The following is a 25,233-nucleotide window of genomic DNA, read 5'->3' as shown; positions in this document are numbered from 1 at the left end:
TTTTTGATTAATTAATAAGCTGGAATGGAAGATTGCTGCTAATCTTCCCCCTCGGCCCGTGCTACGAGCATTCTGGCAGTTAGTGTGACTCGGGGGTGTTGACTCATTTAAACTAACATATTCATCCTGCTGTAACCAGGTTTCTGTAAGGCAGAATAAATCAATATGTTGATCAATTATTATATCATTTACTAACAGGGACTTAGAAGAGAGAGACCTAATGTTTAATAGACCACATTTAACTGTTTTAGTCTGTGGTGCAGTTGAAGGTGCTATATTATTTTTTCTTTTTGAATTTTTATGCTTAAATACATTTTCACTGGTTATTGGTGGTCTGGGAGCAGGCACCATCTCTACGGGGATGGGGCAATGAGGGGATGGCAGTTGCAAAGATACTTTGTAGAGACATAATTCCAAGACATGGACTACCTGAAACAATGTACAGTGATAATAGTACACATTTTGTAAATAAATTCATCCAACATTTGACAGAACATTTGAAAATAAATGCAAAAACACATTGTGCTTATCATCCTCAAAGTGCAGGTTTAGTGGAGAACAAATGGGACAATTAAAAGTAAGCTCAGAAAATGTATAGAGGAAATGGGAACAAGATACCAGACTCTCCTATTTCTGTGCAGGGCCCAGAGAATCAGATCCAGATTGGCGACTGGGTGCTGACAAAGACTATTAAGAGAAAGAACTGGTCATCTCCAAGGTGGGAAGGTCCATTCCAAGTGCTGCTAACCACCCCCACTGCAGTGAAAGTTGCAGAGAGGTCATCTTGGGTGCATCTATCCCACTGCAAAAGACAAAGATACCTGAAAGATCCCGAACTAGACAAGGGGAGCGACGTGTAACAGTGTCGGCTGATGGCCTATAGGCCCAGCAACAGCTGGAAGTGCGTCATAACAGAGACAGAGAGTGACCAGAAGTGAACAAAGGCAAAGACCAGAGAGTGAGGCAGATTTCAGGGTCCTGACGTAGACGAGTAACCAGCTATAACCGAGGAGAGGCCTGTCAACTTGAACAAGGATCAGAAGCAGACGTACTATAAGCTTGAAATAGGGCACTGAAGCAGACGTGACCAGACCAGGAGAAAGAAGCAGACAAAACTGTATCTTTGAGAATGGGAGACAAGAAAATCCTGTTCTATTCCTGTGCATCTGTGTTTGAAGAAAACATCAAGAACAGGGCACAGGACAGAGTACATGACACATTATTTTACTTCCAATTGCAGCATGCTTTACACATACTGATGATAGTACAGATTTATGCACTACAGCTGAAGGGAAATAACATAAAAAGAGTTCCAGATTCCCTCAGTCCCTTGCTGAACTGAACTGAGAGTGTGAACTGTCACCTTCAGCCCCTAAGCCCAGACAAACTGAACTTTTGAACTGTCATCAAAGAAAGAAGACATCTTCAAGACCAGAACTGTTGTCTCTCTCTGTCCCTAGAGAAAAAGAAGAGAAAAAAAAACTCACGACAGAGAGAGAGGGAGAGAAATATTAACAGGTTGTTCAAAACACTGTTTTAGCTATGGAGAGCTTTGCTACCAGAACAGGATGCAAACTACACACCCTGCTGATGATTTTGACAATTATTGCTGTGATTGTGGCATTTACTGTGTGGTGGTATGAAAAAATATATGAACCATGTTACAATTCAGACCAGAAGAAAGTGATACCTTTATTCAAATGTGGTGACAAGCAACTTTACTAACTACAGACCTGTGTCTTTCTGGTGTCACAATTTTCAAAGATATTGGAAAAACTTTACAACTTTACAATTTATCCAAACTTTCCGGATTGGATAAATTTATTGAACAACACAACTTGCTTAATGATAGTCAATATGGGTTTAGATGCAATAGAAGAAACATGTGGACCATAGGAAACTGGTGATAGGATTATTTGTTGACTTAAAAAAAAAAAAAAAAAAAGGGCTTTTGACACAATCAATCACAACATATTATTTCAAAAGATGGAGCTTTATGGGATCAGAGAAGTGGCTTTGAATTGGATTACAAGCTATTTACAAAACCGGAAACAGTTTGTTAAACTGTTCTTTATATCTGGACATTGTTTGTGGAGTTCCTCAGGGTTCTGTGTTGGCACCAAAGTTATTCATATTCTATATCAATGATTTCTGTAAAGTCTCAAATCTGTTTACAGCAGTCCTCTTTGCAGATGATACAAACTTATTTTGTTCAGGAGATAATTTGCAACAATTACTAGATGATCTGGGATCAGAAATGATAAAGTTGAAGAGATGGTTCAATATGAACAAACTGTCACTAAATTGGTCTAAAACTAATATAATGTTATTTGGAAACCATAAAAAAGATGAACAAATGTTGGGAAAGTGTAGTGACACGGACCCACAACAGGGGGCGCAAATGAACGGTCAATAGATGAGCCAAAAGGTAACAATTTAATGTTGTGAATTGTGCACAACGAACATACAGACAATCTCAGAATATCATTACAGTCAATCCACAATGGTGACGTGTGGGCAGGCTCGAGGATAGAAGACGTCTGTCCTGAGAAGAGCCGGAACCACACGATTTCCGCCAGCCACAGAACCTGGTGAATACTGGAGCCGCCAAGTCCCGAATTCCCAGGTGATCACCGTCCCCGACTGTCGGATCTGGTACTGCTGGTGAAGAACAAAGACAGTCAAGTGTGGATGTGTGTACACCCAGCAACAACAGCGGTGGGAATGCCACCTCCACCTCTCACTCAATATGTTGCAGCGATCCCTCAGAGGAAAAAGAGTGCCGTCTTGCACAGCCTCCACAAAAAGGACCGGTACTCCTGCAAACACTCACAATAAACGGATTTACAAAAGGCTGAGGATATTACCTCCAATGAAGTATGATATCTCGGCGATGAGGTGGAGATAACGTCTGGGTTTTATGGAGTGAGATGATGAAGAATGAGTGACAGCTGTCAGGCAGTAATGAGTAACAGCTGTCACTCCCGGCTGAGTCCGTGGCGGCAGCGCCCTCTCGTGCCTGAAGCCCGCACTTCAGGCAGGGCGCCCTCTGGTGGTGGGCCAGCAGTACCTCTTCTGGCGGCCCACACAACAAACAAATACTGTTAAACATACAGGGGGTAAATATAGAACCTGTCAAAGAGAACAAGTCGTTAGGTGTGGTCATCGATGATAGAATCAACTGGAAGTACGGCAACATTAAGCAGGGTAAAGCACATTCTTGATGGCAAAGCACTACATACACTGTATTGCACATTGATTGCACCTTACTTGACTTATGGTGCTGAAGTATGGGGCAATAACTACAAAACTACAGTACAACCATTATTCAACCTTCAACAAAAGTGTTGTGGCTGGCGTGCCTGGCTGGCTTTTGTTTGTCTTCTGTTTCTGTTGTTTGGTTTTCCTTCCAGGTGGTGCGCATTTGGGACTGAGTGGCTGTGTGGCTGAGTTACCAGGACCTCACCCTGATCACCTGAGGCTGATCAGGTGCGGCTCGTCAGGACTCACAGCTGTGGTGCATCTACACGGATTGGAACATGGTGGCATTTAAGTCTGGAGTACACAGTGTGTATTTGCCAGAGACTCGACCTTGTGACCAGACGGGTGAGATCGTCGTCTCGAGAGCCATCTCATCATCAGTGGATGCAGAGAACGTCCAGGTTTGATGCATGGTCTGTGAAAGAGGAGGGGGTGAGGTCTCATGCTCGTCAGCACACTTCCTGAGGTACGTTAAGTTTTGTGACTAACATTTATACAGTCAGTAAATGTGGTGTCCCTCACACCTTATTATATTGAGCTGTATGTTAGTCGTTTAATCAGCTTCCACTGCAGTTGGAGTTTGTGAACAGGGTGTTCCATGCCTGCAGGGTGGGAAGCTGATTAGTAATTAAGCCAGGAAGTGTTTGCTGTTTATGTACACCTTTGAGCGGTCTCTCTGTGTGTGGAGTGTGAACTCACATAATGATTTCTTCTTTCACAGACTCGGTTTGTCGCGGCCACCTGGGGGGTGTCGGCGGGGTCCTTGGGTCCGAACAGTTTCTGGCTCCGGACCGTTTGTGCTGCTAGGAGCGCACCGTAATCCACCACGCCAGACCGCGCACTTATTTGTTATATCTTTTATCACATCACTGTTAAGTATTAAATTCAGTTATCCTTTGTACCGTGCTCTGCTTATTTCATACTGGGTCCTTCAAACGCTGGTCGGTTCTCCGGGCTGCGTCCGACACATAACAGTAGTCTCTGGCCAAACATCACGGACCCAGCGGTAGCAGAGACGGTAACGCGCCGAGAAGGCGGCAGCAGACCTTCAGAAGTTATCCGGATCAGTTGCGGGTGCTCTCCACCCGGATGGTGCGTGTTTGAGAACCCATTACTGAATAACTGATTTGTGCTCTCTTGCAGCCGTGTTCCTGTGTTGTGCCTTATCCGTGGGTCGTGATGGAGTGTGACTGGCGACGGCTTCGCGTCACACTCCGACCGGATAAGAGGTTTAAACGGGAGCTGCAAGAGTGTGTCTGTAATGGGTGAACGCGCACGGCGGAGCTCTGTGGCACGGGTCGCTGTGCTTCCTGTGTTACAGTTGTAGCCCCGTTTCCCCGGGTGAAGATAACTACTGCGTCCGTTGTATCAGCTCCGCCGTTATTTAGTTGAAACACATTTTTGGTTGTGTGTTACACACAGCTGCGCACAGAAAAGCAGCTTGAGTTTGTTTTCTCTGTTACCAAAGGGGGTTTTTATTTTCAGCACTCTGGCTCCCTCTGTTGGTGACTGAGTCACATTACCGTTAAGCTCTTAAGTTGGAACAGGTGTGTTCCATTTGTTTGAGCTTAACGGTATACGTCACTTATTAGTTTTGTGTTGGTTCATTTTTTGTGGGTGTTTTTTGAGTTGGTTTTTGTGTGGGATTTTTTTTTACACTATTAGTGTCTGGGGTCGTGACCCTGCAGTTCTTTTTGGAGCAAAAAAAAGGACCCAAGCAACTTTATGTTAGTCTGTTAGTCTTTCTTTTTATTTCTTTTAGTTTCACCTCCCCAGGGTTTGATGGGACGGTCCCCTGGGGGGTGATGGGGGGGGGGGGGGTAATTGGGTTGTTTTTTCTTTTTTCTTTTTTTTTTGTTTTGTTATGCCCTCTCTTCTCCTCTGACTCCAGCCGGGTGAGCCGTACGTGTCGGCGTTGCTGGAGTGGTGCAGTTTGGTTATGCTGGGCGTTTCCCAGGTAACCTCTGCACCTGGGAGGGGGGGGTTCGGGGTGTTGTTGTTTTTTTTTTGTTTGTTGATTCCCTGTTCCACCTCCGGCTTCAGCGCGCCTTTGAGCCGTCTGCCATCGGCGTGGCTGAGGTTTGGGGCAGTGGGATATACCCGCAGCTGGTGGCTGGTTTGGAAGTCGGAGGAGTGGCGCCGTTTTGTGCTGTCTGCCATAACCGCTGTTCCACTCCTCCCGGTTGGCTTCTGGGGTATAGTCACGGTTGGTGACGCTGGACGTGCTTCCAGTTTCCACTGCGCCAAGGGGGTGGGGTTGGGGTTGTTTTGTTTGTATGGGTTTTTTTTCTTTTGTTTTTCCCCCCAGTTTCCGCCCTCAGGGTGTGACTGTGGTGTCCTCTGGGGGGGAAAGGGCTGTGGGTCCATCTAGCCATAGACGGCCGGGGCTGGGTCCGTTGGTCATGAGGGGAGGCGTCTCCTGGGGTTGATGGAACGGTCCTCTGGGAGGCGCTGGGAGTCCCCGTGGGTGACTTTGGATCCCAGAGGGACCTCGGCTGTGGTTATTACTCCTGGAGCTGGCGGGATGTCCTCTGGGGGGTGTTGGTCCCTACATGTCATTGGGGGGGGGGGGGGGGTGTTAGCGTTTTTATTTGCAAGCTTAAGTTTGGGTTGTTTTTCTTTTCTCCTCTTCCCGGGGTTTGATGGGACGGTCCTCTGGGGAGGGGGGGGGGAGTGGTTTGGTTGTTTGTGTTTGTCTTTTTTGTTTTATGACTAATCAGACTATGAACATGGTTGGACAAAGGCTGACCGCACAGGTTCAAGAACTCCTGGCCACACCTGTGCTAATTGACTGACAGAAACAAAGGCAAAGATGCAGCCAGAGGAGAAGACGTCAACCGTTCTGTTGGATGAAGATTCTGTTGGAAGATGAATGCAGATACGGTTTCCAGCCATGGTCCCTGGAGGGGGGTGTTTCTCCTGGGCCAGGTTTGTGTGGTCGCCGGGAGGCTTCCCGTGAGGGTGGGGTGCTGTTGTGGCTGGCGTGCCTGGCTGGCTTTTGTTTGTCTTCTGTTTCTGTCTTTTGGTTTTCCTTCCAGGTGGTGCGCATTTGGGACTGAGTGGCTGTGTGGCTGAGTTACCAGGACCTCACCCTGATCACCTGAGGCTGATCAGGTGCGGCTCGTCAGGACTCACAGCTGTGGTGCATCTACACAGATTGGAACATGGTGGCATTTAAGTCTGGAGTACACAGTGTGTATTTGCCAGAGACTCGACCTTGTGACCAGACGGGTGAGATCGTCGTCTCGAGAGCCATCTCATCATCAGTGGATGCAGAGAACGTCCAGGTTTGATGCATGGTCTGTGAAAGAGGAGGGGGTGAGGTCTCACGCTCGTCAGCACACTTCCTGAGGTACGTTAAGTTTTGTGACTAACATTTATACAGTCAGTAAATGTGGTGTCCCTCACACCTTATTATATTGAGCTGTATGTTAGTCATTTAATCAGCTTCCACTGCAGTTGGAGTTTGTGAACAGGGTGTTCCATGCCTGCAGGGTGGGAAGCTGATTAGTAATTAAGCCAGGAAGTGTTTGCTGTTTATGTACACCTTTGAGCGGTCTCTCTGTGTGTGGAGTGTGAACTCACACAATGATTTCTTCTTTCACAGACTCGGTTTGTCGCGGCCACCTGGGGGGTGTCGGCGGGGTCCTTGGGTCCGAACAGTTTCTGGCTCCGGACCGTTTGTGCTGCTAGGAGCGCACCGTAATCCACCACGCCAGACCGCGCACTTATTTGTTATATCTTTTGTCACATCACTGTTATGTATTAAATTCAGTTATCCTTTGTACCGTGCTCTGCTTATTTCATACTGGGTCCTTCAAACGCTGGTCGGTTCTCCGGGCTGCGTCCGACACATAACAAAAAGAGCATTAAGAATGATTCATAATGCAGGTTATCGGGATCATACCAATCCACTGTTTATTAAATCAAAGATTTTAAAACTCCATGACATGATTTCATTTAAGACTGTTCAACTGATGTATAAAGTAAAATAAATAAATAAATAAGCAAGTACTTCTCAGAATTCAAGGATATTTTATGCAAGGAGAAGGAATATACGAGGTCTGTGATAAAACTAACGTACCTTTTTATTTTTTTCAAAAACTATATGGATTTGAGTCACGTGCAATTACATCAGACAACCTTGAACCCTCGTGCGCATGCGTGAGTTTTTTCACGCCTGTCGGTTACGTCATTCGCCTGTGGGCTGGCTTTGAGTGAGGAGTGGTCCACCCCTCCCGTTGGAATCTCTTTGTCTGAGAACTTCCTGAGAGACTGACGCTTTGCTTGATCAAACTTTTTTCAGAACCTGTGAGGCACATCGAAGTGGACACCATTCGAGAAATTCAGCTGGTTTTCTGTGAAAATTTTAACGGCTGATGAGAGATTACGGAGTGTTACTATCGCTTTAAGGACTGCCCACGGAGCGGGACGTCGCGACGCGCCCTGAGCCGCCGCTGTCTGCCGGTTTCGAGCTGAAAGCTTCCAAAATTAAGCCTCTGTTTACCCAGGACGTCGTGAGAGAACAGAGAACTTTCAGAAGAGGTCGGGATCAGCAGTTTATCCGGACATTCCACTGTTAAAGGAGATTTTATTAATGAAAGACGTGCGGACAGGTCCGCGCGTCGGGACGCAGTCGGCGCGGTGCGGCGGCACAGGAAAAACAATGTTGATAACCATTTGTAAAAACCAGGTGGCTTTTGATGGCTTTCAGTTGAGTGAGTATCTGAGAAATTGTTTAACAGCTGGACATGTTCCAACTTGTTAAGGCTTCCAACGGAGGTGTTCTTCCTGTCCCGACGCGCGGACCCGTCCGCACTTTCTTTCATTACAAAATCTCCTTTAACAGTGGAATGTCCGGATAAACTGCTGATCCCGACCTCTTCTGAAAGTTCTCTGTTCTGTCACGACGTCCCGGGTCAACAGAGGCTTAAATTTGGAAGCTTTCAGCTCGAAACAGGCAGACAGCGGCGGCTCAGGGCGCGTCAGGACGGGCAGTCCTTAAAGCGACAGCAACAGTCCATAATCTGTCATCAGCCATTAAAATTTTCACAGAAAACCAGCTGAAGTTCTCGAATGGTGTCCACTTCGATGTGCCTCACAGTTTTTGAAAAAATTTTGATCAAGCAAAGCGTCAGTCTCTCAGGAAGTTCTCAGACAAAGAGATTCCGACGGGAGGGGTGGACCACTCCTCACTCAAAGCCAGCCCACAGGTGAATGACGTAACCGACAGGCGTGAAAAAACTCTCGAATGCCCACGAGGGTTCAAGCTTGTCTGATGTAATCGCACGTGATTCAAATCCATATAGTTTTTGAAAAAAATAAAAAGGTCTGATACTTTTCTAACAGACCTCGTATAATTTAAGGGGTTCGTATCATTTTAAAATTGCGGGCACAGGGACGACCAAGAAATGCTTCTGTGTCTCTCTTTGTGGAAAAAAAAATTGGAATAAGCTACCTGAGGAACTCCAACGATATCCAAATATCAATCAGTTTAAATATTTATACAAAGAAATGGTGTTCGACGGATATGTATCTGATGGAAAACGTTGAATTGTGTTGTATGATGAATGTGCTTCATTTTCACATATTGTGTTATTGCTATCGGATGCTGAATTATGTCACCCCATCCAGATGGGGCAAAATGATGGTTAAGTACACTGTAAGATTATTGAAGTTTCTACAGTGATGATGTTGAGAATGTAGACATTAAAATTCGATAAACAGGGGGGGAATAATGACAGGGTTTTCTATATATTATCAATATTATTATCAAATATTAATGTCTTTACTTTGATTGTTAATGCCTTTACTTTGATGAACTGTCTTTGATCTTGTTTTTGATTCTGTTCTCTATTTTCCATATATACATATATGCATGTGTGAGAGTTCATGCACCATTATTCTTCTAAGTAATCGCTCATTGTCAAAGCAGTCATATACACTGAACTGTTCAAGTAATCATTAAAACTGCTCCCACGAGAAAGTAACATTTGATCTTTGGCTTAGCGAATGTGCAGACTGTTTTGCTAGAGCTATGTTTTTGCTGAGCACAGATGTACATTTTAATTAACGAGTCTGCCTTAAGCAGAGAACAACACAGTCTGTACACTAGTTCAAGGCTGGCGTTGTAATGTTTCAATTTGAAGAACAATTACTATCTGTCTGAGGAGACCACAAGGCGCCTTCAGGTGCAAAGTGATACAAATATCAACTGACTGAAGAAACACAGCTGTGCTTTTGAATACTGTTTTGTAATATGTCTGTGTGCAACTTGCTTCAAATAAATCCAGGAGTAGAGTGGGCGGACCCTTCAGAGCTGACAGGACGGTTGGTGATGAGGTTTAAGCTTGTTTGCTCTCTCCTGATCAGGAAATGAAATTCAGTCTCCTGCGTGATCATTCTTTGTGTTAGCTAACTGAGTTGCTCTTTTACAGATTTCAACTCTGACACTATTTAATCCAGATTTTTGGGATTCAAGTGAAATCAACCCCACCCCCCAAAAAGGGAATTTTTCTTCACCTTCTTGAAAGAGAGATTTTTTCTGCACTACCTTTGTTACTGGCAGCTCCGTATTTTTGGCTAGGATTCTGGAGGTGAACGTCAGCATGGACTGAAACCTCTCCGGTGTTCACTGCACTTAGGAAAGTGCCTGGGATTCCGCTGAAGTCTGTTCAAATAAACAGAAAGAAGCCGTGAGACCTGCTGCCTGTGCGTAAATATCATTATTAGTATGACAAACGTCATTACTGCGCAACACATGACAGCAGGCTGGATCTACTGTGCAAGAAATAAGAACCCATTAAACAACATTTACTATTCATTAGCATGCCTGGGATGAAAATGTTTTCATGTACGTTAACAGCAACAAAAGCGAGGCTTCGATTTCTCAAATTTCACTTGGCTTCATTCCAGCTCTCTTCAAACTCTGAGCCACCTGACACCAAAACCACATTTAGAGGGAGGACAGCACAAACGAAGCTTGACTGTGTTCACCAAAACAAACTGTGGGCAGGCCAGAGGTCAGCGGTTCAAGGGACTCTTACTTCAGTCGAAGGGTTAAGGGATTGAATACTCGTTAGCTGTGTCACAAAGTGCCTTTGTGCACTTTGTGCTCTGTCCTGGACTGAACAAACATTCTCCCAGCTCAAAACAACAAGGTACCATCCCAACAGTCCATGTCTCCCTGTAGGATGTTAGAGATGCAAATTACCCTGCTGTTGCTGCATTGTTGCCCTGTTTCTACCCTATCATTGTGTAATATTACCTTTCATTTTCCTATTGTTACTATATCATTTCCCTGTTGTTGCCCACTTGTTACTAGTCATTATCTTATCATTGTTCTATTGACGCTCGATTGTTGCCTGTTATCATATCATTGCCCATTCTAATCCAATTACACTTTTTTCCACAAATCTGATTGGTTAATCGTGTGAGATTTCAGACCATAAAATATCACATTTGATGTGTAACTCTGCCCCATGATTGCGATGCTGCACAGGTGTCACTAATGGCGCTGTCAGTTGAGAGTGACAGAAACTCGTGTAGGGACGACGATGCCGAAATGTGTGGATTTAATGAATTTAATAACTGGATTCACTGATGGATTTACTGTGGATTTAACTCAATGCAGCTGACAAGATGGAGACATCTGTGGGTCTGCTCACAGAATTTCCAGTTTAGCATGAAGACGCTGTTGCTACGGTAAGATCTGACGAGCCAACCGCACCTTTTTGTTGTGTGGGCCGCCAGAAGAGGAGGTACTGCTGGCCCACCTCACAGGAGCAGCTAGGGTGACAGCTGTCACGCATCACCTGCAACAGCTGTTACCAATCAGTAGGGGTACATCAGCAGGACGACGTCTCCACCTCTTTGCCGAGATATCGTTCTACCTGGAAGGTAATATTCTCAGCTGACTGCTTGACAGTAACCTTTTGTGATTTTTGTGAGTGATAACAGACCTTTTTTCCAACGAGAGGTGGAGGTAGCTTTCCTGCCGTGCGGATTACTGGGTGCAAACGCGCCCACCTTTAATTGTGTTTTTGTTCCTCGCCAGCAGTACCAGGTCCGACACACGGAGGCAGTGGCCACCTGGGAGTTCGGGACTTGGCGGCTCCAGTATTCCCGGGGTCTGGTGGCGGAGGAAATCGTGTGGTTCCGGTTCTGCTTTGGACAGGTGTCTCCTATCTTCGAGCCTGCCCACACGACACCTTTGTGAATTGATTCTGATCTATTGTTGTAATCTGTTGTATTTGTTGTGCACATTCACAACAGTAAAGTGTTGTTATTTGACCTACTCCATTGTCCGTTCCTTTGCGCCCCCTGTTGTGGGTCCGTGTACCGACACTTTCCCAACACTTTTGACAACAATTCGCTGACCAAATTACTTACAGAAAAATAAACTGTGCAAACGGTGGAACTGGATTAGAATGGGAATAACCCTGTTGTGTCTGATGATGTACAACAGTAAAATCCAGCATGAATGTTCGCAAATCATCAGACACAACAGGGTTAATCCCTAATTAATTGCCCTATCCCTTTTTTATTATTGGCATATCCTTACCCTGTTATTACCTGATCATTGCTCTATTTAAACCCTATCATTGCTTTATTATTAACCTATAGTTGTACTGTTGACACCCACCCGTTGTCTATCATCCTCTCATTGCCCTGTCATTGCTCTATCTGTGTTCTAGAACTGTCCAATCATTACGCTACCATTGCCATGCCATTAACCTGTTATTACTTGACCACTGCCCTATCGATTTTCTTTATTAACCTATTACTGCCCTATCATTGCCCTGTTATTGCTCTGTGTTCTAGAACTGTCCAATCATTACCCTATCATTGCTCTGTTATTGCTCTATCTGTGGTCTAGAATTGTCCAATCATTACCCTATCATTGCTCTATCTGTGTTCTAGATCTGTCCAATCATTACCCTATCGTTGCCCTGTCATTGCTCTATCTGTGGTCTAGAATTGTCCAATCATTACCCTATCATTACTCTGTCATTGCTTTATCTGTGTTCTAGAACTGTCCAATCATTACCCTATCATTGCTCTGTCATTGCTCTATCTGTGTTCTAGAACTGTCCAATCATTACCCTATCATTGCCCTGTCATCGCTCTGTTATTGCTCTATCTGTGGTCTAGAATTCTCCAATCATTACCCTATCATTGCCCTGTCATTGCTCTATCTGTGTGCTAGAACTGTCCAGTCATTACCCTATCATTGCCATGCCATTAACCTGTTATTACTTGATCACTGCCCTATCATTTTTCTTTATTAACCTATTACTGCCCTATCATTGCCCTGTTATTGCTCTGTGTTCTAGAACTGTCCAATCATTACCCTATCGTTGCCCTGTCATTGCTCTGTTATTGCTCTATCTGTGGTCTAGAATTCTCCAATCATTACCCTATCATTGCCCTGTCATTGCTGTATCTGTGGTCTAGAATTGTCCAATCATTACCCTGTCATTGCTCTGTGGTCTAGAATTGTCCAGTCATTACCCTATCATTGCCCTGTCATTGCTCTATCTGTGTGCTAGAACTGTCCAGTCATTACCCTATCATTGCCATGCCACTAACCTGTTATTACTTGATCACTGCCCTATCGTTTTTCTTTATTAACCTATTACTGCCCTATCATTGCCCTGTTACTGCTCTGTGTTCTAGAACTGTCCAATCATTACCCTATCATTGCCCTGTCATTGCTGTATCTGTGTTCCAGGACTGTCCAACCATTACCCTATCATTGCTCTGTTATTGCTCTTTCTAGAACTGTCCAATCATTACCCTATCATTTCCCTGTCATTGCTCTGTTGTTGCTCTATCTGTGGTCTAGAATTGTCCAATAATTACCCTATCATTGCCCTGTCATTGCTGTATCTGTGTTCTAGGACTGTCCAATCATTACCCTCTCAATGCTCTGCTATTGCTCTGTGTTCTAGGACTGTCCAATCATTACCCTCTCAATGCTCTGCTATTGCTCTGTGTTCTAGGACTGTCCAATCATTACCCTCTCAATGCTCTGCTATTGCTCTGTGTTCTAGGACTGTCCAATCATTACCCTCTCACTGCTCTGTTATTGCTCTATCTGCATTTGAGAACTGTCCAATCATTACCCTATCATTGCAATGCCATTAACCTGTTATTACTTGATCATTGCCCTATCATTTTTCTTTATTAACCTATTAATGCCCTATCATTGCCCTATTGATTCCTGATTGTTTTCCATCATTATCCTGTAATTGCCCTATCATTGTCCAGAGTTTTATCACTGCCCTACTGCTGTCCTTTTCTTGTAATATCTCCTATTATCACCCCATCATTTTTGCCCCCTTGGTGCTTTATTATTAACATATTGTGCCTTGATCATTGTCCTATTGGTACCTGATTGGTTTTTCACCATTATTCTACCATTGCATCATCAACAACTTATCATTTTTCTATCTGAGTCCTATCACTGAACTAGTGTGGTCGTGTTATTGTCACATCATTATCTTATTATTACGGCAGGGGTGGCAGCCAAGTGGTTCGTTCACTTGGTTTCAGTACAGAAGGTTCTCAGTTCACATCCCACCCCTGCCACATGTCTCCATGTAATGTGGAGTTGCGTCAGAAAGAGCATCCGGTGCAAAACTTGTGCCAATTCAACATGCAGCTCCGCCTTGGATTTGCTGTGGTGATCCCAAGTGAAAACAAGGGAACAGCCAAAGGGACTTACTTTTTATTATCTTATTATTACCTGATCATTGCCCTATTCCTGTCAAAGAATTATGCTATTACCTGTTGTTGCCGTATAATTGCCCTGTTGACATCCTGCTGTTGTCTGTCATGATCCTACACCTATATCTTTACCTACTGTTCACAAATACCAGCTTGATGTACAATAACTTTATTCTGCTATTTTGGGATGGAAAAATTGGTGACAGAATAATCCTTCAGAATTTTAAGACAAAGCATTTCATTTTCGAATCTCTGTGAAGTATATTTCTACTGTGAATGTTCTCTTCTTCTTCAAGTCCAACCCTACATATGTCCATGTGGATTTTTCTCAGCCAACGTGAGTGTCAAAAGACAGGAAGCGCAATAACACTTGGAGACTGTAAAGCCAACAAAGACAATCTTGTGACTTTGTTGCGTACAATTGGATTAGACAGAGTATGATGGATTACACACTAGTTATTTTGTCGTAATCTGGGGTCTGAGATCCAGAGCTGCTGCTCTCCGTCATGTCCTGGTGTCTCTGCTGTACCACCCCATCAAGGTCTAAGAAATCTCCAGAAAAGTCCTACAGCAGGACAACACACAGTGAACACCACACCAGTGCCTGCTGGTTTAACATAGCAATATGACATTATTTTGCATCACATCGGAAACCTCATGTATACTGAGTACAAAAAAATATCCCACAAGAACAGGTTCTGACTGACCAGAGGAAGCGATGACGGACATTTTGCTCTGAAGCTGTTTTCACAGGAGGAAGTAACGGGGCTGCTGCCAGGCTTATCCACCTGCAAGGAAAATAAGATAAGATCAACTTTATTTATCCCAAAGGAAATTATTTCATTAGAGTACAGAAACAGTAAACAGTGAATAATGTTTTTTTTCTTAACAATAAGTACAACAAATAAAAGCAACCAGACCATCAGTGTGACATGTAGAGGGTGGGAGGTGTTGTCCAGGATGCTGAGGAGCTTCCTCAGCATCCTCCTCTCTGACACCTCCACCACGGACTTTACATAAAGAGCCTAATTACATTTAAGACATAAAGTTGCAGTTTTCAGTGATGCAGTGTGCTTTAATTCACAAACGGATTGCAAATTCACCTGATATATTTTCTATACTTCTTAACACTTTGGAATCTGTAAACACATTTACATAAGTTTCAAAAGCACAATTGAAAAACTTCTTTTTAAGTACTGCAAAAGAAAATGTTAACATGTAAAAGATAATCCTTTCCACAGCCACAATTTGTTTGCGAAAGTATGGTCAAATAAAATGTTGATAAAAAAAACATTTAAAGTGTGCTTCAAGGGTTATTACACAACACTTATTTAACACACTGCTAATAACATGTTTTGACCTTAATCTAAAATGCATTGTGTAATAAGGTGTTAACAACATACTTAAATGTACACTTGAAATACACTGTTGTAATACACCGCTAATAAGAGACAAGGCACACCTTAATTTTTTTACATGAACAATTTGCCCTCAATCCACAATTTATTTAAACAAGTACTGTGTAATAAGCTGTTAGTAACATACTTAAATGTACACTTAAAAAGGTTTACTACACATACTACAATAATATACTCTTAATAAGACACAAGGCACACTTTCATTAAAGTTTTGTACATGAATAATTTGACCTCAACCCACAATTCATTTAAACAAGTACTGTGTAATAAGCTGTTTATAATGCTCTTAACTGTACATTTAAAAAGGTTTACTACACATACTAATTTGACCTCAATCCACAATTCATTTAAACAAATACTGTGTAATAAGCTGTTTATAATGCTCTTAACTGTACATTTAAAAAGGTTTACTACACATACTAATTTGACCTCAACCCACAATTCATTTAAACAAGTACTGTGTAATAAGCTGTTTATAATGCTCTTAACTGTACATTTAAAAGGTTTACTACACATACTAATTTGACCTCAATCCACAATTCATTTAAACAAATACTGTGTAATAAGCTGTTTATAATGCTCTTAACTGTACATTTAAAAAGGTTTACTACACATACTAATTTGACCTCAACCCACAATTCATTTAAACAAGTACTGTGTAATAAGCTGTTTATAATGCTCTTAACTGTACATTTAAAAAGGTTTACTACACATACTAATTTGACCTCAACCCACAATTCATTTAAACAAGTACTGTGTAATAAGCTGTTTAGAATGCTCTTAACTGTACATTTAAAAGGTTTACTACACATACTAATTTGACCTCAATCCACAATTCATTTAAACAAATACTGTGTAATAAGCTGTTTATAATGCTCTTAAATGTACATTTAAAAAGGTTTACTACACATACTAATTTGACCTCAACCCACAATTCATTTAAACAAGTACTGTGTAATAAGCTGTTTATAATGCTCTTAACTGTACATTTAAAAAGGTTTACTACACATACTAATTTGACCTCAATCCACAATTCATTTAAACAAATACTGTGTAATAAGCTGTTTATAATGCTCTTAACTGTACATTTAAAAAGGTTTACTACACATACTAATTTGACCTCAATCCACAATTCATTTAAACAAATACTGTGAAATAAGCTGTTGGTAACATGCTCAAATGTACACTAAAAAGGTTTAGTACATGTATTAGTGTAATATATTGTTAATAAGACACAAGGCACTGTTTCATTTTTTTTACATGAAGAGTCTGAACTCAATTCACAATTAATTTAAACAACAATTACTAGAGTAATACACTATTAATAAGACACAGCACACATTTTCTTTTTTCTTTTTATACATGAACAGTTTAACCAGAATTCAGAATTTAAACAAGTATTGTGCAATAAGCTGTTCGTAGCATACTTAAATTTACATTTAAAGGGATTTATTAAACATCCATGTGCAATTCACTACTAATAAAATTTATTTACACATGTTGTGTAATAAGCTGGTAATAACATACTTAAAGACACATTTTAAATGGATGATTACATAATACCTAATAACACACTTACAGGCACAGTCCTTTGTTGATGTTGACCAGTTTTACATTTGAACCATGATATATAGATGTGATACTGGGCTGTACAAATGATATAACAACATCAATCTGCATGAATAATTCAAGTGCTTATTTTAATAATGTCAAAATCACAATTTTATTTTGTGAGCAAATGAAAGCTAAATGTTGGCATTCATTTTCACAATGTTTTACAGTAAACAGACATGACTAATGTAAAAAACATTTTGATGTGTAAACCATCAAAATACAATATTATCTAGTGTGTTCACTTTTTTCTCAGTGTTTGAACTTTCAAGTGTCTGTCTGTCCTGTACGTCCCTGACCGGACGCTTTTGCTTACATTTGAATTAGAGCTCATCACTTTAACAAATTTACCCAAATGTCTTCACAGCAAACTGAAAATGTTTCAGAAAGAAGACACGATAAACCTTTAAGGTACCTCAGTACCTTTAGGGAACCTTTACATACCTCCAAATGACCACAGATGGATTTCAGAAGTTTGTAGGTTGTGTTTCGTGAAAGGAAGGACACAAACACATACTGGAAAGCAATAAAATAAAGTGAATTCCTTCTTTATTTGATGGGGAGAGACGTGAGCATCATCAGTGTCTTCTTACCTGCTCAACTGTTGTTTGAATCACAAGAGCATTTGGTACCAAAATTGCAGTTTTTGTTTTTTTGATGAAATTCACAGAAATCACTGGGATTGCAATCTAGTAATGAGGAAAGAAAACTTTTTATCATCATGCCATAACAATTCCCAGCAGTGAACACGATCTGGAGTTTGAACAATGGCTTGAATGGGGTTCTGTTACCTTAGTATCTCTGCGAAAAACTTTGGAATGGAAACAGATCCAGTTATCAGAGACAAACATTTTGCCCTGATACAAAATATCTTTCTGCAGAGCGCATGTGTAACCTGTGGGCACAGATTCCCACACTATATAAAACAATATACAGGCTCAAAAAATCACATAACAATTTGCAAGGGTAAATACCAACTCAGCAATTACACAAAATGCTTCCTTCATGTAGGTAGTTTGTATAACTTAAATTGTTGTGCATTTTCAGCATGAAAACCTAAGGGTTTTGCATCTTAATAAGTTGATAGTTTACAAGATGTTTGTTTAAAAAAATTATTCACAGTTTTAAAAATGCTGAGAAAGGTTGACACTGGTTTTAAAATAGTTTGATAGTAACACTGGAATTGCATTGTGCAGTTTATTCTTACTTAAGTAAAATGAGTTTTAAAAAACTAAAACACAAACAAACTAACAAAAACCCTTCGCAAATTAAGGTAACAATTTCAATGGGACATTTCTGAGTACAATGGGGGTAAAATAAAGAAGTTAGAATAACTTAAATGAAAGAAGTAGGCTACCTAATAACACCAAACCCTTTAAATTAAGTTTGTTCAACTCAATTATCCATGTAGAGCACAAAGCAAATGGAGTGTACTAAACCATTTAATTAAATCCTTTTCTAAACTTGAATTAGTCTGACTATAAAGGTCTCATGAGATTTATTCAGCAGTGGCTTAGTTGGAATTACTTAAAACTTCATTTCATTAACTTCATTTTTTTTAAATTGAGCACTGCCATATTATTAGAGTGTACTGAATGCACGCCATGAGACTTTTACAGAAAGACTAACTCAAATTTAGTTAAGCATTTAGTTAAATAGTTTAATATACCTGATTTGCTTTTCCTGATACAAGGTTAATTAAGTTGAACCAACTTAATTAAAAGGTTTTGGTGTTATTAAGTAGTTAAATCAGCTAGCGCTTAGCTTAGGCTCATGTGTCATACATCATATGGACAAAGTGAGGTACCTTGGAGTAATTTTTGATCCTACGTTGTCCTTTGACCTCCACAATAGAGATATTACAAGGACTGCTTTCTTCCATCTGTGAAATATAGCGAAGATTTGTCCCATCCTGTCTATGGTTGATGCTGAGACTCTGATTCATGCTTTTATCTCTTCCAGATTGGACTTTTACAATGTTCTGTTTTCTGGTTTACCACAGTCCAGCATTAGGGGTCTCCAACTGGTTCAAAATGCTGTTGCCAGACTTCTGACACAAAGCAGAAGGTTTGACCCCATTACACCGGTTTTGGCATCCGTTCACTGGCTTCTGGTCTCTCTGAGATCGGACATTAAGATGTTGTTACTGGCCTACAAAATTGTTCACGGACTGGCACCTCCCTAACTGGCCGACTTGGTTGAGCCCTATGTACCGGCTCAGGCCCTGCTTTCACAGGGTGGAGGTCTGCTGTGTGTCCCTAGGGTGAATAAAAAGTTGTCGGGTTACAGAGCATTCTCTTACCGTGGCCCAGCTCTGTGGAACAATCTGCCCACGTAGATCTGTCAATCAGGCTCTGTGGAGACTTTTAAATCTAAGCTGAAGACACATTTTTTTTCCCTGTTTTATCGCGAGTATTTTATGTTGCTGCATGTGTGTGCTTTAATTCTTTTTACTTATTTATGTTTTTATTCTTTCATTGTCTTTTTAATCTTCTAATTCATTTTGTTCTGCTTTTTAAATGATGTTCTATGAAGTGCCTTGAGGCGACCTCGTCATCGCAATTTGATTGGATTTCAAATTACTTCCATACATTTGCAATTCCAGTTTTATGATCAAGCTGTTTTTTTTTTTTTTTTTGAATAATAATTTTCAAGCTGTTTTTTTAAACATGATCAATTTCATACCAACATCTTGTAATATTATCAACTTTGGAAAATATGTACATTAAAAAAACAAAACAAAGCTTTTTTTCATGCAGAAAATGCTCTTTAATTTAAGATAAATTAAAGAGCATTACAGAGTATGTGTATCTATCTTAATTTAAGATAGATACACACACTAACCCCGTGACACATGCTTTTACAGTGTACCACACTCTAAAAAATGAACTTTTGTCTGAGCGAGAAAAACTCATGTAACAATTTGATACATTTTTTAAAAGTTATTTCAACTTAGTTATTTCAACTGTCAAGCTGAAATAACTTTAGTTAAGTTGAAATAACTTAAAAAAAAATCTATGCAAATTGTTACACCCCTTTTATTTTTTAGAGTGTACTGTGTAACTGATGTGGTATTGATGTGCTTTAAAAGTCCAGTGGAGAGAAAGTGACAAACTTACTTTGTTTGAGGAACTCGTCTTTGCTCACTTCCTTGAATAACTTGTGATACTGAGCGTTTGTCTTTGAGCGCTGAAACAAATACAAACGTCAAAAAAAAAAAAACCCAAACAAACAAAAAGGTTTGTATGTAAAGGCCTCATGAGGTTTGCTGAGCCAAGGTCTGACCTGGCTCGGCTGGGGTTTCTTTCTTTCAAACTTTGCTTCGTAGTCGCTCGGAGGAGTAATCGGAGGAGAAAGCTGCTCCTCAGGTTTCAATCTGGAAAAAAAGTGGGCAGAGTGTTTATAGTGGTAACAAAGTAACACCTGAGGACACGACAAAAAGCTTCCTTTGGACTCACACTCAACGTCCTCTGAATCACACAGTGTTTTCTAAATATTGGATGATTGGTCAGAAGTCAACGTCCTTCCCGCAGCGAACAGTTTACACGCAGCAGGTTACGTAAGAGCAGCTTACACAGCTCTCAGGTAAAGTAAAGCAGATAATGTTGGGTTTTAATTTTGCTGGCATTGAGTTTGTCCAGGCTCAGATGTCACTCCCCGCCCTCCCTGTCCCCCCCGTCCCCTTCGGCGTTGACTCCAGTCTGTTGTTGCCGTGCTGTAAAATACTCTGCATGAGTCGTCCGGTTCAAAACAAGCAGGAACAGATGCACAGATATGAGCTGAGAAGTTAAATAAACACGTTATGAATCAATGTTTAGCCATTCGGAGTGCACCACGGCTCTGCTGGTCCAGATTCCATCTCTGACCGCGGCTGATGAAACGTGTTCACGTGCTGCTAAAAAAGCGTTACCCACCTCATGACGCCTGGTAGCTTCTTGCTCTCTGAGGGGTCGGACTCCGTCTCCAGGCTCGGCTCAGCGTCTGCAGGTGACCATTCCTGCCTCCTGCATCTCCTCCCACCTCCATTCTCCACCTCGGACCTGGATTCATTACACATGAATATTCATAGAGTCTGAGCTCCATCACCCTTTTTGCATCTGAGTACGAGATATCGCACAAAGTGATGATGATGTCATTGCACAGAGAGATGATCGTCTGGTCAGAGACGCGTTGATTAAAATGTTTTATCATTAATTAAAACTATAAAAGTCGCCCTGTGCTTTTAGCATGTGCCTCAGATGGAAAAAAAAAGCAGTACAAATACAGTCCATCGATCATATTTACCATTTAATATTGGAACTCTGGGAGAGTGTTCACTCCGGATAGTGTTATTTTAACTATGAAAATTGTAGAGCTACTGTATGTAATCACAGAAAAGTATTAAAATCAGCTCTGTCACAGTGGATTTTTGGTATAAATTGAACTGTTTGACTGATCTGGTGCCAACAAAATAAAAATTTTGTAAAAACGCTACAGAATTGAGTAAACTTAAAGTAAATGGTAACTCAGGGATTCAGAGTAACTAAGAACCTACACTCTAAAAACTGTTACGTGTTCTTTAATTATTTGGTGAAACATTTTACACTTAAAAATATTGAGTAAATTAAAAAGGCTGTGAAATCATTTAAATATACTTGATAATCTTGGTAAATCTAAGTAAAAATATTAAGTATATTAGTCCTTACCAAATACTCTGAATGAAATTTAACAAACAAATTAAGTATATTTAATAAAATATAATTTGTTAAGCAAATGCTAATTTATTTCAATGAAATAAACTCAAATAATAAATGTAAAGTTAAGATAAGATTAACTGTTAAATTTTTAGGTATTTCATTTGCTATATCCAACTCAAACAATCAATTGAATGTGTTTCAGAGATTTTATGAAGTCAGTAAAGCTGTTTCTTACTGTGATATATACAACATCACTGAATTACTTTTTAGAGTGTAAAGTATCAGAAATGGAGTAACGTAACAGGCTGACCAGTGGGGTATTTAAAAGTATCTAAGTACCTCTAACTGAGCAACTTCAAAGACTCCTTTGATCTTGGCTGAAAAGGCCTTTTCCTTTATCATGCCAAAAACCTAATGTTCTTGCCCCATGATGTCATAAAGGAAAACCCATGACCAGGATTCCACCTAATCAATGGCACATTTAACCAAAGACATAGCTTACAAATACAAAACATTTTCCATCATCGGTCTTCCAACACACTTAGCACCTATGACACAACGCAGTAGTAGTAACAATGTATGAAAAGTGTATTGCAATACTATTAGTACTAACCTATTAGCACCAGAGGGTGATATCCATATTGTATCTGTGCTTTTTACCCCTTCAGCTGCTAATAGGCTGTAATAGGAGTGTCGTCATCACCCAGGAGGATGGGCGGGCACTGGGTGGCATCAACAAACGGCTTTTTTGTGCAATTGCTCTGCAATGGAGAGGCCTGTGGTCACCAAACTTAACCAACATAACAAAGGTGTATCAGGTCAAGACCTCTGTCATTTTTGACCTTGAGGTCAAGGTCGCAGTCCAAATTTACAGATTTTCTAGTCACAGTGGCCAAAAGGTCTTGCTAACACAACAGGAATTCTGCCACGCAGGGATTTCACTGGCATGGAGGCTGGGGGTACTACTGGGCAGCCACCAATATTTTTAATTTTCTGTCAGTGGAACACACAATTTTACATCAGTAGAAATGAGTTTTTGAGAGTTTTACAAAACCTCTCAAAAAGTAGTAGTACTGCATTATATTGTTAACAACAGCACCGCGCTCATAGAACGCAAACCTCCGCCAACACTAGCTTCCAATTCCACAAATTCTTACTTTGGAAAAAAATTTCCAATGTCAAAGTCCTGTTAGAAGTAGCTTTTCATAAGCTAAAATATAATATAAAATATCTATCAAAAGGGCTTTTCTGTGTTAAAATCAAATATCTGCTAAATCCGTAATACGGATCAGATGTGGATCAAACTTAGTCTGTTCACTGAGTGCCAGTTTGCACCTCACTGTCACAAATCAGAGTGAGTGAGATACAATGCAAAAAGTACATCAAATAGGGTTTTCAATATTAAATTCAAATGTCCACAAAATCCACAATCCAGATCAAACTTTGTCAGGTGACAGTGAGTGTCAGTCTGCACCTCACTTTCAAATATAAGAGTGATTGGGGCACGTTTGATTAAGATATAATGTAAAATATATATTAAAATGGGGTTGTCAATGTTAAAATTAAATGACCACAACTGCTGTAATCCAGATCAGATCTGGATCAAACTTTGTCAGGCAATAAAGGATACCATCCTACACAATGCTCTCAAATATGAAAGAAATTCAGTCTTTTTTGACAGAGTTATGAATTTTGAAACTTTGACCTATGACTTTGAAAATTTAATCAATTCTTGCCTATCAGGATATGATACGATATATGAAAAATTGTGGGTTATAGGCTGTCTGGTTACAAACAAACAAACAGGGGTGAAAACATAACCTCCACCCAACTTTGTTGGTGGAAGTAATTAGCATATGGTGTGTCACAGCACTACTGCATGGAAATATACACATTCACATGCAGCCTATAGAGATACATCTGAACACTCATACTAGCATTGTACTGTATAGCAAAATGCAGCACGTCACAATCTGAAGAGTATCCAAACACTCAGTTGGCATTTAGTAGTGTGAACAAAATCGAACTACAACTTCCATACTGTGCATAATGTGCAGAACGGTTCTGGCAGGCGGAACAGATCTGGTACAATCATCCTTACTGCTCCATTACTCTGTTTACTTTACTTCTAGTAAACTTAATTACTACTAGTTTACTTTACTTCTAGTAAAGTAACGGTTGTTTAGTAGGTTCTTCGGAACCTTGACACTTGCACAAATTTAATCCCTGCATTGCAGCGCAATTCGTTGTGCCAATGTGACCCTCTTTGCCCCTCTAGATGTCGCGTTTTGCACCGCTGGATGCCACGTTATATAAAATAATAATTTTGTAGCAGATTAATCATTTGCTCTCAGAACTTGGCTTATAAAACCATCTCCTATCGCATCACTGAGGGGCAACAGGCTGCCTATGTTTGCACAGGCACTACAGATTTTCTGCAGCAGACTAAAAAGTGGAAAAAAACAAACAAAAATCTGTAGACACACACGCACGCACGCACGCACGCACACACGCACACACACACACACACACACACAGTTATAATGGCACTCTATTTTGGAGAATGTCTGGAATTTTGTGTTGCGCCCTGACAAAGACAGTTTTCATCTTAATTAAGTTTTCCTGGTTAATTATTATTAGTAGTAGTATTATTATGTATTAAAAAAGGATCCAGGAAAAGCACGTATCGGTAAGTACTGCATAAGTACTGCATAAGTGCTGCCTGAATAACTTCTATCAAGGGTCGCGCGGCGCCACGCGTCAGAACGCAGCGGCGCTGCGTGAATTCCAAGTTTGAAAGGACTGAAAACGTATTTATTCGTAATAAGAGAGGCGCGCTGCGGGGCCTCCGCGGCTACACTTACGTCGATCGGCTCTTTCGGGAGTCAGTTTTCAGAAGTTGTTCTGGTGTGGATGGTGACGGGGTCAGAGGTCTGTCCGGCTGCTCGGCCATCGGCATCGCCGCTCTTATTTTCCCATTTCACATCCTCCACGGTGGTTCTCGCTCTGGTTCCCTGCGGCTGGAAGAGAGTTCAGGAAGCCCTGACACGGAAAAGTTAGGAAGCTCGTTCGATGGCCGAGAAGCCACAGAGGAGGAGCCGGGAAAGGGGAGGGAAGATCAGGAAGCGCAACCGGGGAGGGAGCCGCTCCAGCTGCGCGCCACTGATCCAATCCCCAAACAAACAAAAAGTGCTCTTTAAAAAAGAAAAGTTCATTGTTGGAGTTAGTTCACTGTCAAATCACCCACAGGGAGAGCTGTTCGTCCACACCACTTCATCCTTGGAATGTGGATTTACTTTTTCTGAGGGTTTGGATCATAAGACCAGTTAACTATGGTTACTTCCTGACTAGTTGGCTTATTTTCTTCTAGTCGAATAACTAACATTTTTCTTGCACAGCTACCGAAAATAGAGATGTTACACAGTAAAATCACCAGTGTAAAACTAACACTGACAGTGTTAATTTAACACTGCCAGTGTACATATGGTCCCACTCTGGTCAGAGTGGGACCATAGTGATCACCTCGAACACTAACA

The 25,233-nt window shown here is 41.1% G+C and overlaps 1 protein-coding gene across 2 annotated transcripts in view; it reads right to left on the bottom strand.

Annotated features, from left to right (window-relative positions):
* LOC117529040 (GRAM domain-containing protein 2B-like) overlaps positions 1-24,799 on the bottom strand; it is a 43,619-nt gene extending 18,820 nt beyond the window's left edge. For both annotated transcript variants that reach the window (XM_034191734.1, XM_034191735.1), the window contains exons 1-10: positions 24,562-24,799; positions 20,936-21,061; positions 20,307-20,397; positions 20,141-20,210; positions 17,813-17,916; positions 17,615-17,710; positions 17,466-17,537; positions 14,700-14,780; positions 14,446-14,557; positions 9,815-9,931 (exon numbers count right to left, since the gene is read on the bottom strand). In XM_034191734.1, coding sequence (XP_034047625.1) covers positions 9,815-9,931; positions 14,446-14,557; positions 14,700-14,780; positions 17,466-17,537; positions 17,615-17,710; positions 17,813-17,916; positions 20,141-20,210; positions 20,307-20,397; positions 20,936-21,061; positions 24,562-24,656 — 964 coding nt within the window. In that variant the 5' untranslated portion in view covers positions 24,657-24,799. The remainder of the gene's footprint in view (positions 1-9,814; positions 9,932-14,445; positions 14,558-14,699; positions 14,781-17,465; positions 17,538-17,614; positions 17,711-17,812; positions 17,917-20,140; positions 20,211-20,306; positions 20,398-20,935; positions 21,062-24,561) is intronic.
* Between the last annotated feature and the right edge of the window lie 434 nt (positions 24,800-25,233).

This window comes from Thalassophryne amazonica, chromosome 17 (genome assembly GCF_902500255.1).
Source record: "Thalassophryne amazonica chromosome 17, fThaAma1.1, whole genome shotgun sequence".
NCBI classification, from domain to species: domain Eukaryota; kingdom Metazoa; phylum Chordata; class Actinopteri; order Batrachoidiformes; family Batrachoididae; genus Thalassophryne; species Thalassophryne amazonica.
Note: the sequence above shows the minus strand (reverse complement) of the source record. Positions and strands in the feature narration are given on the sequence as shown.